Below are 19,027 nucleotides of genomic sequence, written 5' to 3'. Positions count from 1 at the left end.
CTTTGAATTTTGATACTTAACATAATTTTTGTCACCTCAAACTCATCGAGTATACTCTTCAATATTTACTCTACATCTGATGCTATCAGTATTCAAATGTACGCAATGAAACTTACCGAAATTGATCATCATATCCAGCATGTCCACACGGTACACAATCTTTCACGCCAGGCCTAACCACCGAACTAAACATAGTGGAATGCGTGTCCCTATTCCCAACATACACGAGACCGTGCAGCCAAATTACCGTGTTGCGTCGCCATCTTGTTCGGGCAATTTTTCCTTATATGGAGTGCACGCTTTGGCGCGGTCAGACTGGGCCACTGGTACGCGCGCAAGCAAGAGTACGCCGTCCAGTGGCTAGTGATTATGACGTAACAATGCACGTTTGTACATGACAATGGTCAATTGCGCTTCGGAGACACAGCCCGCACTCCATATAAGGAAAAATTGCCCGAACAAAATGGCGGTGGTAGCAAGTTTTGGTGGCTGCGTATTTCCTGGGTGAACACGCATTCCACTATGTTTTAGTTCGGTGGGCCTAACTATTGACCGATTCGGGTTCGTTGAGGGCAGCAGACATTTTATGGCACTGGGCGCAGCCATGAGCTCAAATTGCGGTGTCTCAGCCGACCCCCCCCCCCTGCTCTCCCCCACCCCCAGGGCAACATGTTTATCGCGCACCTGTAACAAAGGTTCGCGCACTAAGCAAGCATTCGCGCACTCAGTACGAGATGCCCATTGGCTAAAACAACCATGCATCAGTTTTTCATTCTGCGCGCGTGAGAGGGGTGGGGAGAGAGGAGGGGGGGTCGGATGATACACCGCAGTAATGGCGCTGCCCATGCCAAAAAATACACATAGCGCGTCACAGAATCGGTCAATACACTTGAACACAGCACAGTCGCTGTACATGGTACGTCGACGTACCATGGAATTGCGCCAGAAAGTGTCATTTTATTTGTTCCACGGACTTATCGCAAGTGGTCTCCATGGACCCAGTGTGGCGAACTATTCTTCTGTAATAGAAACATGCATTTAACGTGAGTAAAGTATTCTGTTTAAAGGAGAAAAGTATACATTTTCCTAAGTTTTGTAGTTGTGTTTGAGGTTCCTCACTTTGAGGCTGCATGCCGCGCTCGTCAGACGCTGTTTTCGCATAGCGTAACAGCGTCTGGTCGGGCTAGGGTATGCCATGTGTAACGTACACGATCGTACAAGCGGCGGTGACAATTTTGCGGTCAAAATCGTCAAATTTATTACGGAAGGATACTCTACATCTAACGAGTCAGCAAAGGTAGGCCTAGTTATATGTAGTTACACGATAAATCTTATTCGATTTTGCTAAATGTCGTTAATTTAAAGGGAATACTTATTTGTTTTCGCCTCATTTTACTCGGTAGCGTAGCCCAGTGAAGAATCGAACACCGTTGCGCGTAGTCCCATGCGTACATTTTCTTTCTGTACGCGCAATGCCATTATATAGGCGCGGTCGGTTGATATGGACCCGGTCGGTGTGTTGAACACCTACCATACTGAGATGCCAACATTTTTGGTTAAAGTTTCGCATTTTCATCATTACCCAACAAATTTATTGTTATTACAGTGTTATTCCACACATTTCTAAGGCATTGTATGTGTACATTTTGGAGTGAAATTTGACAATTTGCAGGCGTACTAGAACTATGTTTTGCCTTTAACATGTTAACAACAATTGACGACATGCACGTTTGATGCAACCACACTGATTGCAATGAACACATTTTTCTCATATCCATGCTTCCTAATGCTATCTGTCATACACAAACAAACACACTACATGCTTACTATGTACAAACAGGGAGAGTATAGGCTGCACCACTCCGTTGGGGAAGGTGACTCCATATTGCTCTCAAGGAGTGGTGAGTGGATGAGTATGTGTATTGTAGAAGCTGATGACTCTCGGTATGACCACGTACACTATGTCCTACGCAAAGGTTTAGACTGTGCAGTCGGCATAATCTATCTGGAATTGGTTGGAAAGTAACCTTTCTTGGAAGGGAGTGAAATCCCTGCGATTATTTCTGAGGATTTACTTATCATTTTTAGACAGTAATGATTGACAATGCAAGTGTTTCAGCCAGAATTTGCCCCAATAAAGCACTTTTCTGATGAAGCGGTAGAAATACATACGTGTAGGGAATACATGTATGTGAAATATTTGTTACATTAATTTTTTTGTTGCACTTAGATGGTTTCTGATTAACAGATGAGCACTGTAATGTGGTTACTGATCACATGAAGAAACACACACACACACACACACATCTAATGCATAGGGTTGTGTGCACAGATGTGTATGAACATGCACACAAACACACAAGATACAGACAAACTGGAATACAGTCGTAATCTGTAGATGAAAAGAGAAACTCCTCTTCTTTGTATCTTGGCACCCTTCCCTCTTCCACATTATCAGGATGAGCCATGCATGGTGCAGAACTATTATGATAAGATGTCACTCAAAGGGGGAAAAAAGCCACATATTATTCAGTTTCTCAGATTAACAAAACCTTGTTTCATTTTCAGTTTAACAAACCTCATCATCATGTCATTTTCAGATTATTTCATTTCATTTCATTTTCAAATTAACATACCTTCAGAATAACAAAGCTTTTTTTTTTTTTTTTAAATCAACAAACCTTCAGAATAACAGATGTTGGTACATATTTGAATTAACAAATCTTCAGAATTTAACAAAATAATGGCACAAATATTCAGATATAAACTCTTTTTCACTTTCAGATTAACTAACCTCATGTATGGGGAGTCTGTGCTCCCGATTGACAAATCTGTCAGAATAAGTACTACCTTATTTCATTTTTGTTAATAATGTTCAAACCTGAAGAATAATTTACATCACCCATATCTATGCTATCAGATCATTCATATTTGTCGTAGCAACTCTGTTTCTTGTTATCATCGTTGACATTATTTGTTATGTAATTTGTGACAGACAAATCCTGTATTGGAGGCACAGTGCATAATGAACAGATGTCCATAATACCAGTGCTACCTGACCATGCAACATCAAAAATTATTCCATTGGGTATGTATTCAATATTCTAGTCGCTATTGATGTGTGAAATCAGTGCAATTTCAGTATAGCCAAGGATTATGTGTTTCTTCTTGAAAGGTCCATCCATTATGTACAAATAGATGTAATGCATTAACCAGAGACTTTTAAAAACCAGCGTATACCAAACATTCATGAAAAGATACCCAGTAAGCCTCCCTAGCTCAGAGACAGCAAATTCAGATATAGTGTACAAGTTATGTCCATTGCATTGCATTACCACTATCATGGGCATGTTTGTTGAATGCAAACAATATCAATTGTTCCATTTTTGTAGGGACTACACCAAAAAGAGTTTACTTTTGAATCACAGTCTTCAAAGGAGAGGTAAATACCAGTATAAGAATTGTCAGGATGTGCAGATCCATATCAAACATGCGTCTTTGAAGTTTTGATAAATTTCAGCGGTAGACTGTGGCCAAATATGATTTGCAATAAAGCAGTCATTTTACCCATCAAAATATTAAAAGGACAAATCCCACCTTCAATTAAGAGAATGCAGCAATACTACCAGAACACATTGGTGAAAGTTTGGGGAAAATCAGGCAATATGTTCAAAGTTACAATTTTTTATTTAAAAGTTTCTGTGTAGTCACTGCTGGATGAGAAGAATGCAACATGCATAGAACAATATAAGGAAAATATAAAGAAAATTACACTTTGAAATTTCATTTTATAAAAAGAAAAATATGTTGATTTGTTTTTGTATTTTCCTTATGATGTGTAATCACTGTTCATAATCACATACTATGTGTGTGTTTTTTTTTAAATTAATAAATAGATTTTTACTGTCTTACCCCTCAGTTCCTGTCTATGCAGCTTCAGTACTAAATAAAAAGAAAACAAATGATCTCCTCAGGTAAGATACTATCACCTGTTTTATCATATCAATTATACAGTGTGGCACTGATATTTTTTTTTAAGCCTTGTGAAGGTTTTGTTCATGATTTTAAGGCTTTGTATTGAAATTAGTTTTTATCAGACATCATAGTAGTTTGTTGTTGTTTCTTATGCCTCTGCAATAAATGAAAAAAAAATCATTTAAACACAAACTTTCCTTAACTTTCCATAACTTTCCTTTGATAGTGATCAAGTATTTGTTTGGAGCAGAGTGGCTATTGCAATTTGCTTGAATTGTATATTTTATCATTACATATTATGCATTTGTACATGGTACTTAATTGCTTGATGTAACATTTGCCAGCAGAGCCGAGTTAGTATAAAAGAATAATTCTTCTGTATTAAATGCAATTGGACTCACTGCATGTTCTTTGCACAGTCTCAACAACAATGTTCAGGCACATTATTGGTCTTGTAATTTTAAAATGTTCACATGCCAATGAGATATTTGCTGCTTTTCTTTGAGTTCTGTGAAGAGAAATTCAAGATATGATTCATACTGTTTTCAGAATGTATTCAAGTAGGATGGAGTAAAAAGAGGCCTGAGCTTTCAATCCTAGCAAAATCTTCATCGGAGGCAAAATGACGAACAGGCAGGGAAAGCAATTACATAATATAAGGACTACACAAGACAAGAACAGTCAGAGGAGGGCTAGGGACACAGAACAAAGAAAACAAAAGGAAAGGCTTGGAAGTCATGGGCAAGGGAGCCCACAAGTAGGGGAGGAGGATTAAAGCAGGGGGATGGACAGAGAAAAGATGGAGGAGGGTCAGTGAAGACCCCCAAAATCAGAGAGGGCAACCTAGATGAAGGATAAGGATGAATAGGGAGGTCTGCATTTACTTTGTTATCTTTTGTAACTTGCATAATTTGTAACTTGCATCTCACTTTCATTTTGTTGCTTTTTCTTAGTACACAGGGTTAGGGCACGCTGCTTGTTCAGCCCCCCCCCCCCCCCCCATGCTGTTGCTATCTCACTCTTGTCCTTTCTTTTTCTTTTTGTTGTTCTTTATCTCGTCTCATGTTGCCTCCCAATTCATCTTTATCCTTTATAGGTTGCAACCCCCCCCCCCCCCTTTTGATCCTTGTGATTACCACTGACCCTCCTCTGCCTTTTGTCTGTCCACCCTCCTGCTTTAATCCCCCTCCCTTTACCTGTTGGGCTCCTTGCCCATGGCTTCCAACCCTTCCCTTTTGTTTTGTTTTTTGTTCTGTGTCCCTAGCCCTCCCTTGATTGTTCTTGTTGTGTGTAGTCCTTGTATGTGATTGCTTTCCCCAGTCTTTTTTGTCATTTTGCCTCAGACAAAGATTCTTCTAGGATCAAAAACTCGGGCCCCTTTTGACTCCATTTGACTCCTTTGGTTCACTGCTATTGGATAAGCAGTTTTCAGCAGATTTTTTTATGCCTCCGCCAACTAAGTGGCTGGAGGCATTATGTTTTCGGGTCGTCCGTACGTCCGTCCCATTTTGTTTTTGTCGATATCTCAAGAACCGTGAGGTGGTTTTGTATCAAACTTGGTATGAGGATATATCCTGGGGGGATGATACTTTGTTTGGATTTTAGGGTCACTGGGTCAAAGGTCAATGGTCACAGGTTGTGAAAAAAGGTTGAAATTTCATGTTTTTCTCCATGTCTCGCAAATGGTTCAAGGTATCTTCTTCATGGAACTTAGTATATATGCATGTACCGATGGGCAGTGATTTAATATCTAGGGAAGTTGGGGGTCATGGGTCAAAGGTCAAGGTCAACTCCTCAAAATATCACTACTTTCCTTATATATATATGCAATGCCTGAAGGATTTTTTAAAAACTTGATGTATGCATGTATAACCCAATATATATTCTGTGGGAAGTTTCTTGCCAAAAGGTCAAAGGTCAAAAGGGAAAAGGTCAAGTGAAAGTGCTAAATTGCACTTCTTCCTCCATATCTCAAAAGTAACTCAAGGTATTATCATGAAACTTACATATTTATGCATGTTCTACCCAACAGTGATTCTCTTTGGAACTGTGAGGTCAAAGGTCAAAGGCCAGGTTTAGATAATACTATTTTACCATTTGATACTGAAATTATACTTTTTCTCAATACCTTGAAAATTACTCATGCATAAACTTATAAAAGGGTCAAAAGTCAAGTAAAAATCATCAGTTCCCCCAAATACCTACACTCTGACGTTTTAATCATTCATCCACTTGAACCTAGTTCTAGGAAAGTGAACATTCAGCACATTTGTGGCAAACCTGTCATTTCAATATTTTGCCAGTTGTGTGAAACTGTCATCACACATTGTCAAGACATTGTACTATAGACCTATTAGGAGAACCATGCATTATGGCGGAGGCATACACCAGTCGCCGTAGCGACATTTCTAGTTTTTCTCTCTTTTTTTGCTACAAAATGTATTAAGTTTGTCATTTTGCGCATGACTTCTGTCTGTTTTTGCACCTTATTGATTCATTTACCCATGTTCAGTGCTTATTGCTTCTAGATTATCAGATCTACTGTTACAGTATTGATAGTTAGTGCAGTACTGGCCACACTCAGGCAAATGCAATACTGTAGGTTAAAACTAGCTGAATTATCATAAATGCATGTGAAGTTGATGCAACTGGATGATTGTGCATGCCGGGCCAGTAATGTATCGCTCTACGTTACAGACTTTGCATCAAAGGATCTACAAATTGTATAATTACAGAGCATCAACTTGGCATGATATTACACAGATGTCATCGTTTTGCAGTGTGGGTAGGCATTTTCGATACAAAAAATATTTGGGATGTATGTTTCATGAATTGTTATCTGTCATATAGCGAAAAGAAAAATATGCCCGGTAGGCTGTACCCTTTAAATGTTTTAGATAAATGCTCTGTTGTGTTTCCAGTACATCTTAAATCTGAATGGGCTGGAAAAAAAAGAAACATCTTTTTGGTTGGATTGATTGATTGATTGATATGTTGTATGGTTTAGGAAAGTTTTTGAAGGATGTATAGCTTGAGCTGGAGGTTGTATGGAAGGTTCTGGATTAGTGTAGCTGATGATGTTTATTTTTTATGATTAATGCAATATGTTGAGAAGTTAGAGGAGATTGAATCAGATCAGAGTAAGAATATTTCATTTGTGTTTTTTTGTTTTTTTTTTTATTTAGTGATTACAGATGAATGATTTGCAGGATTTTTTATATTGTGCCCCAAAGATATGAAAATAAATCACTATGATAGTTTTCTTTGTATTCACAGTTAAAAAAAGAACATCACTTATATTAATAAGTTGAATGTTTGAAAATTGATGTTGATATAAGATATGCTATATAATGATGTTTTTCTGTTTTATAATGTTGGCAAAAATATGCCTCTTTAATCTTTTATATGCCATTTGAATGCTGGTCATGTACAAATGTAATTGTGTATTGTATATTTTTTTGTTTTGTAAAAAGAATGTGAGCAAAACAAATATCCATGATATGAACAATTAAGACTGAAATGAAATGAAATGAAATGAAATGAATTGGAATGAAATCTCTTCTTTGCCCTTCCATTGTTTACATCTCTCTTTAGGAAGTTCTCAAGCTTGTTCTCGCTGGAAGGACTCTCCCATATAAAGCGTGTTCGCAAGCTGTGCATCACCGATGACACTGGTGAAAGAGGTATGCTCCCTAAACTTCTGTTGTAGAGTATGTTTTTTTTTTTTTTTTTTTCTGGCATGAAATGGCAACTGGCATGCATTGCATTGTACAGACAAAAACTTTTCACACGCTTTTATTTCTAGAAAACTTGGTTCCTCATGTTGTATAGTGTAATTTGGTTACTAATGTATTTGAAATTTTCCTGCATTTTCTCTGAAACTTTATCTCTTAGTTGTTTGTCAGGATTTCATTTCTTTTCAATTTTTTTCATTCTTTCTTATTTAATGTCAAAGATGAGCTGCAGATCATTCTGTGCAAGGCAGACCAGGTGTCACCTTCACAATCTGGTCAGATTGGCCTGGAGGACATCCTGGGAGATATCAGCGACATACAGCCTGGTCTCCTTGGGCAACCAGTCCTTGCGCAGGTCGCAAGGACACCGCCGCAGACTAGGGCCCAGTTTGAGGAAGCCCGGCGTCACTGGCCCACCGCCTTCCATGAGGACAAAGAGTGAGTATCCTCCCTCCACCACCTCCACCACCTCCACCACTACCACTGTTATGTGCCTGTTGTTCCTGGCCTGGCTGCTAGGGGGTAAAAACTGAGTGAATTGGCATTTCATTCAAGAAATCTTTGCTTAGAAGGTGCTCTCTGATATTTTTGTGAAAGAAAAAACCTACAACCTGATAATGATCCTTCCATTGAATGTCTGACACAAAACATAAGTCTTGAGTGAAGCTTTGAAGAAGTGCTCCAGATTGTCAATTTCACAGAGAAATGATTGGAGGGAGTTCCATAGGCGAGGCAAATGGCTTGCCTCCACATTCCTTGAGATGTGTAATGGGCATCTGGAGAGTAAGGCCAGATGAACAAAGTCAAGGGCTGGGATGACGCTGCTCAATCAGGGATGACAGATATCCCAGGCCTGACCATGAATGGCCTTTAGAATAAAGATGAACGTAGGATCTTGAAATCAGTTCTGTTCTTGACAGGAAGTCAGTGCATCTCAACCAGAACAGGAGTGATGTGATATTTACTTCCTAAGCCCAGTGAGCAAACGTGCTGCTGCATTCTATACTGCTTGAAGTCTGTTCAAGGTTGCAGAAGGAAGGCCAGCTAGGAGACGATTAGTTCTCTTTCAAAAATTGACATCACTTTTGTGTCAGTTCCACTTTCCTTTCGTGTATTGTGTATATTTTGGTTGTCACAGAGGATAAAGACAGTGGCAGATGCATGTCTTGTTGGAACGTAGACTTCTCATGATCCATGCTCTGTAATGTCTGTCACACATCATGTGAAACTTTGGATGATCTGCTGATTTGGTCATATTGTGTATGAGTATAAATAGAATCTGTCGTGTACAGCGGAATTGTCTGTCTGGTTTTTGTGATAAATTCTGGAAAGTTGATATCCTCTTTACCTTTATTGTGTTCCCTTTTCATAATAATGTCCACCTCTGCTCTGTTTATCATATATTATGATGTCTCTTTCCATGCACACAGATTATCAAAGTTGATATCGGGACAACTGTTCTCTGAGGCAGATAAGGTTAGCATCAGAACCCACATTCAGTCCGCCTTGGATATGACATTGCTTAGACCCAGTGCTGGTAAGGTATGTAAGACAAACTATGTCTCACTTAATCGGTTTATTGTAGTATAATGATTGACTAAAACATACACCAGTAGTTTGGAGCAGTGTTGGTCCCAGTACTGTCCAAATCTTAGAGGTCTACACCAAATATATGTGTATGTAGTATCATTTTTTGAATACATTATTGAAAGTCTGCTGTCATTATTGCACTGAATATGCTGTAGTGTAGTGGGTATTTATTCTCAGTGGCAACCTACCCACATGTGCTGTTATCTTTTATGACTATTATGACATACCACATGTGAAAAGGACTCATATTGTGCAAGTGGTTAAGAAATGGGAGCATAAGTTAAGTTACAGTGTCATTTTGAAGTGTATTGCAGGAAACAGATTTGTCTATCTGCCCATCTCAAAAGTCTGTGCATTGTCTTCATGATAATGAATCTGCATTACGTGCAGGCTTTTATATGTATATAGGCTATGTCAATCTACAGTTGTATACAGCAGAGCAGATGCCTGAATGTTTGTTCCAAAGGCTTGATTTCATTACTATACTGTACTAACATTAACAATTGTATTCTAGAGACAATGGTTCCTTGACTTCATTGCGGTACCTGATTACTTTCACTGAAATTGGATTTCAAATTCCTTTCCACTTGTTTGTACAGTATTCATCGCATAATCGGGACATGTTGGGAGTAGCAAACACGGCCCCTTTAAGCGGGGTGCCCGATTTCGCGATGAGCACTCAGCATACACTAACGGCATACGACATGTACATGTAGTGCACACACACACACACACACACACACACACGCATACTGACGTACTGTACATGTACATGAATACACAACCACGCTACCCCTCGGCGCGACCCTCTAGCTCTCCCTGCATTCTCGCAATGATGTAGAGTAATCGCAACCGGGTTCTTCTTCTGTCACCTCTCTTCGAACACAAAATATGTGGATTAAAAGCTAGCACCTTTCTTAAACATTCGTAGAATTCTTGGACACGTAGGGCGTTCGTATAAATACATATCCACAACCATGGGAAATGATTACCCAGAACTGATGTGGGAACGTCAATGAAAAGTCCTTCAATCATTCAATCATCACGGCTTGATTGTTTACTTGCCGCGATCACTGCACTGTACATGTGTTGTCAATATGTAGCGATCTAGCTCGCCATAGATACACATGTACAGAAAAGCGAAGGCGGGCAGCGAGCTGAAATGTACGTGTACTGGATGGACGGAGGTCAAAACACACCAGTCCGAAGCTTGCTTTGTAAGTTCGATGTAAACAACAACTGATAGGGAATCTTTGAAATATTGTTGTGGTATTTTGGTAGATTTTTTGTGTAAAATATCAACAAAATCAAAGATCGCTTGAAGAAAAATTGTCCCGTTTATCAGAGGTCCCCGCCCGATTATCCAGTGAAAATAACGTGCATTGGAAATGTTTCTGGGAAGCGTATGTCATTTAAGCGAGGTTCCCGATTATCAGATGCCCGATTATGCGATGAATACTGTATTTGATCATACATTAATAGCAACAAAATGCTGCTGAAAACTGCTTTTCCAATAGTGGCGAGCCAATGGAGTAAGATAGCGTCACAAGGGGCCTGAGCTTTCAGTCCTAGAAGAATCTTCCTCACAGGGAAAATAACAAACATTTAGGATAAGCATAGTCTGAGGAGGGCTAGGGAACAATGAAAAACAAAAAACAAAGAAAACAGTGGGGTGGGTTGGAAATCAAAGGTAGAGAACCAAGCAGGTAAAGGGAGGGAGATTGAAGCACAGGGGTGAACAGACAAAAGGCAGAGGTGGGCCAGTCATAATCCCAAGGATCTTGGGGGGCAACCTGTGCAGGATGAAGATGAATGATTAGGGAAGCAACACCACACGAGATAAGGAACAAGAGAGTGATAAAGAATAGGAAAAAAGTGAAATACAATCTGTGTAGCAACTGCAGGAGTAAGGGAGGGTGGGGGGGGGGGAGAGGGAGTACAAGCAGTGAGCCCTAAACCTGGTGTACAAAGGTGCAATTCAGAAGTCATAGAAATTGTAGTCATTGATTAAAAGTGCTATCAAAAAAATAAATAAAAGAAATTACCAATCTGATTTTGTTCCCAGTTACTGCAGTTACTGACTTCCCAGTTACTGGACAACATCCAGAAAGTGTCTTTGATCTGGAAATCACTTTGTAAATTCATTCCCAAACCCCCAAACTCCACCACATTGAAACTGAAGTATTTGTTGTTCTTGACATTTTGGCCATGGACAAACAAGTAATTTGAAAGTGAAATGTTGTAGAACAAAATGTCCTTATCCTATGTGTATGTGTGTGTGTGTTTTTAAACAAACTTTTTCTTTAATGAACTTCACCACCTTGCATTGTACATGATTGGCTTGAGAGAGGAAAGGAATATTTTTTTTTTTACTCTCTGACCTGTATTCCAGGATGAGGCAATGACTGGAGCTGTGATAGTGGATCCCAAGACTGACAGGATGCTGGCAGTGACCTTAGACTGCCCCACCTCAAGGGACCACCCCCTCCAACATGCTGTCATGAAGTGCATTGACCTCGTTGCCCATGGCCAAGGGGGCGGGCCTGGCCCCTGACAACAGGTGCCCACATCTTATTGAGAGTGTTTGTCCATGCCTTGAAATGATGTCATAATGGTGCAGTCAGATGCTAGTCAGCTATTGGATAGATATGATCATGTGATGGCAAATTGCATATGACATCTTCCCTGGCAGATTCTTTTTCTCTTCTTTTTGAGCAGATATGTTCTCATAGATGAAAATTTTTGTGTTCACATGACAAGTGATAAATTGACAAAGCAGCATGTAGTAAGGTCAGGGTGTGTAATTCAGTATACTGTAAGCGTGCAATTTTGGAGGGGCCTGAGCTTTCGATCCTAGTGTAATCTTCATCAGAGGAGAAATGACAAACAGGCAGGGAAAGCGATCATGTGTAAAGGCTACACACAACAAGCACAGTCAAGGAAGGGCTAGGGACAAAGAAAAAAGAAAACAAAAGGGGAGGATTGGAAGTCATGGGCGAGAAGCCCAACAGGTAAAGGAAGGGGGATTAAAGCAGGAGGGTGGACAGACAAAAGGCAGAGGAGTGGTGATCCCAAGGATTTGGTGGGGGGGGGGGGGGGGGGGGGGGGGGGGGCAACCTATGAGTAAAATGAAGAAAATAGTAACAGCATGATGGGGAGGGGGGTGAACAAGCAGCAAGCCCTAAATGAATGTTACCATCATATCAACGTATGTATAAATGATAAAAATTATAAAATAATAATAATAAAAATGAAAATATATAAAAGATACATTAGATATTGAAAAAAAAGTACAGTTCGACCTCGATTATCCTGCCTCCTTTTATCCAGAAATATCTATCTATTATCTGGACCCGTTCATGCAGTGAAGGACTTTTTTTTTCATCCAAAAATTGAGAAAAACAGTGACTTTATACTATATTTCTGTGAAGAAGGACTGCAATTTTGCGCAGGCTAGCATAGATGACACAACCGTTGCGGGGTACGCTACCTGCCTACCTGCCAGTGCACTGGGACGGCAGCTACACTAGTGTATATACATTAACACTGAGTCTCCCATATCCTGCCATATCCGGAAGAGTGCCGGTCCCGACATGGCCAGATAATCAAGGTTGAAGTGTATATATGAAATATGATTATATTCATACCCTTTTCTTGGTACACCAGGTTTGGGCTCGCTGCTTGTTCAGCCCCCCCCCCACCCCATACTGTTCATTTCTTCATTTCTTAATCATTTCTTCATTTCTTAATCCCTCTGTTGTTCCCTAACTCGTTTGCTGTTGCCTCCCTATTCTTTTTTATCATTCATAGGTTGCCCTACCATGCCCCTTTGTTCTTTTGGATCACCTCTGATCCTCTCTGCCTTATGTCTGTCCACCTCCTGCTTTAATCTCCCTTCCTTTATCTGTTGGGCTCCTTGCCCATGACTTCCAACCCTCTCCTTTTGTTTTCTTTGTTCTGTGTTCCTAACCAGACCCTGATTGTTCTTGTTGTTTGTAGTCCTTAGGCCTACATGTGATTGCTTTCCCTGCCTTTTTGTCATTTTGCTGCTGATGAAGACTCTGCTAGGAACGAAAGCTCAGTTCTCTTTTTGACTCCATTTTACTCATTGGCTGTAGGTTTTTAGAAATATGATGAGACATTTGATATTAAAAAGCATATAGTTGTTGGAATGTGAACATATTCAGAATCGGGAATAAGAGAACAAAAATAATGTTGCATTCTTTCATTTTGTGGTCACACTGTTTATTGCAGAAAGAGATGAACATGTATGATAGGTCATTGATAAAATTATTGTGAAGATTGTTATACCTTTGATAGTGAGCAATACGTGGTATGTGTGATTAAAACCAAAAAGGGGAAAAAGAAAGAAGTATATTGAGTACAATGATGTTTACAATATCTACTTGCTACTTAGAAAATTAAGAGATTGATACTTAGTCCTCAATAAGTTAGTAGTCTGAGTGCTATAAAGCCAGCATTGATTTTTTTCTCACTGAATGAAGATGATTGCTAGGTACAATAGATTTCTTTCTCCATTCTTGTAACATGTCAGGTGCAGCACTGGAATCATCGGTGACGGGGGACCAAAAGTATGAGGATACACCATACCTCTGCACTGGCTATGACCTTTATGTCACTCAGGAACCATGTGTTATGTGAGTTTATTTGTTCTGTTTGTTTTTGCGTGACTTCAATAGGCTGCAGATTTTGACTAGCGTATATGAGTGACTGTGATTGACGTGATTGCATTGAAGGAGAAGTTCATAGGAGTAAGACTCCATTTTTCACACAGTATTCATGGCTTTAATCATACCATTTTTCTCTCACAAAAAAAAAAAAGATTTACTTGTAATCTCTTTTAGTAACTCTTTTGAGAGTGTAAATAAGTGCTCATTTATTAACTATTTTTTAAGGAGATTTTTTTTTCCCCTGAAAAAAAAGAAAGGAAGGATATTTCTAGAACTTTGGTTTAAATCAAGTAAGGTGCATATTGTAATTGAAAATCAGGACATGAACTTAATCTAGGCTGTCTGTAGTGTAAAGGTTCCAGCTTGGAGAATGAAAAAGTTTGAGTGAAACCGGGAAACATAATCTACAATGACAGTTATTATAGTCAATATCATCATCAAATAATTGTCAGTCATGTTCTCATGAGTTAAGTTCATGTGAAATGTAAACTTGATTCGAATTTGTCTCGTAATGAAACCAAACTGTTTGAATAGATTGTGGAATCACTGCAGAATATCATGTGATATGTGTATTTTCTGGTGTCTTGCAGGTGTGCCATGGCGTTGGTTCATTCCCGCATCAGGAGAGTCTTCTACCTCCACAGCCACCCAGAGGGCGCCCTTGGCAGTCGCTACAAGCTGCACACAGAAGCGGGACTCAATCACAGATACCACGCCTTCAGAGTGGTCCTGGGAAAGGAAGGGGACGGGCTCGACCACAGGTAGCAGAGATGGATGGGGGATCCGCCCCCTGTGTGACGGCACACCACACATCAGAGAGGGTCTCTCTAATCGATTATGAGCTTGACGGGTGCACATGTGATTGTCCCTTTCACAGTATTCTGAGGTGCCAGCTTTTGTGCAAGTGTATTTATTATATAAAGTCAACTTTTGTGAGTATCTTAAAAGCAAATAATAATCACAGACTCGTAGACATCTGTGTCACATAATCATGTTTATCTTTCACAAGATGTAGCAGTCATTCCAAAGTACATTCTGAAGTTGAGAAACCTAGATGATTCATTATTCTCGTTAGCTGAGATGAACATGATAATCTTTTGATTACAGTTGCAGTTATGATTTGAAGTGGATATAAGCAAGATTCACTCATAACAAACTGGAGCAAAAACCCCACTACTTCTCGTCTTACTTCCTTCAATTTATTACAAAGAGTCCTCTCGTGAAATGAAATTCTTTCACTAGATACACAAAGAGAAGTTTTCTTGAAGGTGTTCATCTCAGACACACTTGCAGTGAGAAGTGTAACTAAATTCCACAATAGGGGATCGAAAGATGGGAGTGCATCATGGAAGGTAAATTTATCAATAGGAGGAGGATTTCTGGTGTAGAATGTGATGTTATTTTTCACTTTCTCTTTTAGCCTTGAATTACCTTAAGTGATAAGTTTCCTACAGGCACGGTCTATGTTCTGACTGGTACTGATATCCTCTTGTGGTATCACAAGTATATCTTCATCTTCTTTCTGTGTTACCTTTGCCATAAGCAACCTTACTTTGTGTTGTGCATTATGAAGGCTGTCTGTTAGTGCTTCCTTTGTTACCCTTGAAACATAGAAAAAAGGGCCTTTCTTCTTGGAAGACTTGTGTATCAAAAGTACATCACCAAAAACAATCAACAATTCTGCTCATTAACCATCTACTTGAACTACAGAGGTCCTCACATTCTTCAGTATTTATGTTGCATTGGTTCCTAATTCATCTATATAAATTTCATAAGCATCAGCCAACAAAATGCAGAATGTTGTTGACACCAAAGGTAGACTTGCTTACAAATGGTGTTGCACAATTTGTCTAACAATGGGCTTTCACTAGAAGAACCATCTTCAAGACCCAACTGTGCTTCTGTATCATCAATCGATAGTGTTTCAGTAGACCTTCTTGTGGAAAAATTGTAACATTGCTTACAAATAATTTCATTATTACATTGTACATAACTGTCATTTATGAGGGAAAGATGTCCAAAATCTAACCCTTCGCAGTCAATGACCTTATACTGGTCTCTTACATGTATCTGCCTCATCATGGTCACAGATGGCACATTCCTTTGATTAGTAAAAATGCAAAACTTGGGCCCTATGCTTTTTGACAAAGTGGTACTGGGTCAGGAACTGCCTGTAAGTCAGTATTGAATGTGTCAGTAAGATCTGTAAGTGGGATACATGAATCTACTCATGATAGTTCCGAGCACAATGAAATACTGGAGAGAAAGCATAGTTCAAGACCGTCTTTCTTTTTTGACTTTGTAATGAACTGATGATGTAGTGGTAATTGCAGGTACTGATGACGTGATCACAGTTGTAACAGTTGTAGTAACATTGGGGATATGTATTATTGCTTTGATAGCCTCAACACCAGGCAGATGGAGGAGAGTTCTCACATGACAATAATGAATTCAGTGGGTTTGCTCATTAGCATACAATGCTGCACACTACCTGTACAGACTAAATATGCTAATATTTACCATTGTATGCTAATGCATGCATATATGTAAGACAATAACTTGCGGTTAAGAAAGTCTCCTAGCTTTCCATGTACACAATGAAAGCCAATGTTGTGTCCAGACTCTCCTTCTCGATCTGGCAGGCGGGTGGCTCAGGTTACAAGCCTTGGAATAAATTGCTCATGACTGAAGTCAGCACTTGTATTGGTGTGGCTTGACGAATCATGATATCGATCTTCTTGGATTGAGGTGGCGCAAGTCCTTCCACAAAGGGTTGGTTTATGCTGTCATTAATTCTCTCCTCCTCACACTCGTGCGTGAAGGTGTACTTCACTCCTTTCTCTTGCAAGAGTTCTACTACTTGTTGCACATGGTCACTGAGGGCATGTCCGACTCCTGTAGGCCACGCTTGGCGTCTCGGGTGGCAGTGGGGTATTGAGATAGGCAGTCTGGTACATGCAGGATCAGGCATTCCGTGAAGCCGTTCCCAGTGTCCAAAGGGGTCAGGAGATTAACTGCTGGCCCAGGCTGGGTGGCACCAAAGATCGCGAAGGCCCACCCAGCTTCAATTTCCTTGCTTGTTTTGTGTAGCGTACATCATAGACACTTTCTCTCCACTGACGATATGGCACAAGTTGCAATGTCTCTTTTCTACTAAGTATCTCTCACATGCACTGATGTTCAGTATGTGATTCTTAAAAAGTTCCACACATGCCTGGGGAAGAGCTGGCAATAGTCAAACACTGATCCTCACAGCCTGGCACGTATGTCAGGACGTTAGGCTCATCATACTGTCCTTATCACACGGTAGCCGAAATTTGCACTGGCCATCTACATCATATGGGATTGAAGATTGCTCTGCATAGTCATCCCAATTGCATGGTTGCAACAGATTTCTGACATGTCCAATTTCAGCAGGATCCTCATACCAATCTTCATCAAGATCAGCTGTTTCCACTTCTGATTCATTCTCACTATCCTCCTCTTGTCCTCCGATTGTATTGCAGCTGAAGACATCAGTCGTATGATGAGAAGATTCGCTTCCAGCTTCGGATGTGATGTCATACATATGCAATTTGTTCACAGCATAAGTAGATAATGCTGAATTGAATCTTCGTTGAAGCCACTCATTTATTTGCTTGCGTCCACGTACAGAATTTGAACCTCTTACAATCACACCATTTTGGATTCCTCCAAGTGCTGGTGGAACAGGATGGGTATTGAGAAGAATGACCTGAGCATCATTGCATATCATTAGGATGGTGTATGGTGGACTAGCAATGATGAAAGTCCTGAACTTCTTTCCTGAACAATCTTTCCAGAGATGGTTGAACTCATTCAGTGATGCTGCACTGAACTCTCTTCCTTCAATTCTTTGTTTGTTTTAAATGCCTCTTACCCAGTGCATTATTACATTCGACACAATGAGATAGTGAATGTGGTGCAGGCCGTAGATTTCTGGGAAGCACACCCCTCTTTACTGTAGAACAGTCATCGCCTCCTGCACCTTACTCCTGAGGTGAGCAATGTCGTTTTGAAAAGATGAATATTCTGAGCCCATTTTCTTTTCTATACTAGCCAGTGTATGGAGAGTATGCTGGCGAAAGAAGGTGGTCAAAACGACGTGCTTGTAGCAACAGAACCCTTGGGTATTGCATTGGCTGGTGTATCCTCCTCGTCGAGACACAGGGACTATGTTGTCATTTTTGTCCACGATCAGTGTGTCAGGGGATAGTAGAGAAATGGGATCCATGTGGATTGATCGAGGAGTGTTGTTGAAATTGCATAACAGTCCAAACAAATAATCAAAGAAAATAGGCAGCAAACTGAAACAGTAGCTTCTTCTTCATGTGCGAGAAAACGTACGACTAGGTAGCAGCTGACAATCAACAATTCTGCCCGTTGACCATATTTGCTGGATGGTTAACCGCCTTTATGAAATTTAGTTGTTGGTTTGAGGTACTAGGCAACTCAGCGTGGCTGTAGTATCTCAACATTGTCTCGGATGGTGAGGAGAGTCACTACAGCCATCTGTCTTAAAAAGGATGAGGTAAGGTCTTCAAAGTGCATAGTGCATCTATTTTTCCCCCTTCCTGATAAAGATGAACTTAATTGTTGATAGATAATACGCCTGGCTATGTAGGGATCGGATTATAACTATTTGTTCGTATCAAAATACAATAGATAGTCTGAAGAATCAATTTGCAGATGCATAATTACTTATTTGGTCTGGAAAAGATTGTTCTGTACTCCAGTGAGAGTGAGAAACATATACAGTAAAAGAAATCTTGATTACAATCAGTAATGTTGCTCTCATGGGCCTTTGTTCTCATGAAAAGAATCAACACAGTCAGGTAGGTTGCTTTGACAGATCTCAAAAACATCTATGCAATCTAGACTTCTTGTGAAATTCAAGCACATCCAATATCGTGTAGGTGATATGAGATCACTACTTGATATCTTTCACCTGTCTGACACCTCCCGTCTGGGTACTTCTTTGCCCGTGACACCATTTTGTGCCACAGGTCTCTCAAATGT

The 19,027-nt window shown here is 39.9% G+C and overlaps 1 protein-coding gene across 1 annotated transcript; it reads left to right on the top strand.

Annotated features, from left to right (window-relative positions):
* Positions 1-1,828: 1,828 nt before the first annotated feature.
* LOC140235602 (probable inactive tRNA-specific adenosine deaminase-like protein 3) lies at positions 1,829-14,755 on the top strand. The gene is made up of 9 exons (XM_072315644.1): positions 1,829-1,901; positions 2,996-3,088; positions 3,920-3,974; positions 7,570-7,658; positions 7,931-8,147; positions 9,140-9,251; positions 11,692-11,845; positions 13,855-13,957; positions 14,581-14,755. Exons 1-9 carry the CDS (start codon positions 1,829-1,831, stop codon positions 14,753-14,755), a joined length of 1,071 nt encoding a protein of 356 aa, XP_072171745.1.
* Positions 14,756-19,027: the final 4,272 nt, after the last annotated feature.

Source organism: Diadema setosum, chromosome 1 (assembly GCF_964275005.1).
Source record: "Diadema setosum chromosome 1, eeDiaSeto1, whole genome shotgun sequence".
Lineage (NCBI taxonomy): Eukaryota > Metazoa > Echinodermata > Echinoidea > Diadematoida > Diadematidae > Diadema > Diadema setosum.
Note: the sequence above shows the minus strand (reverse complement) of the source record. Positions and strands in the feature narration are given on the sequence as shown.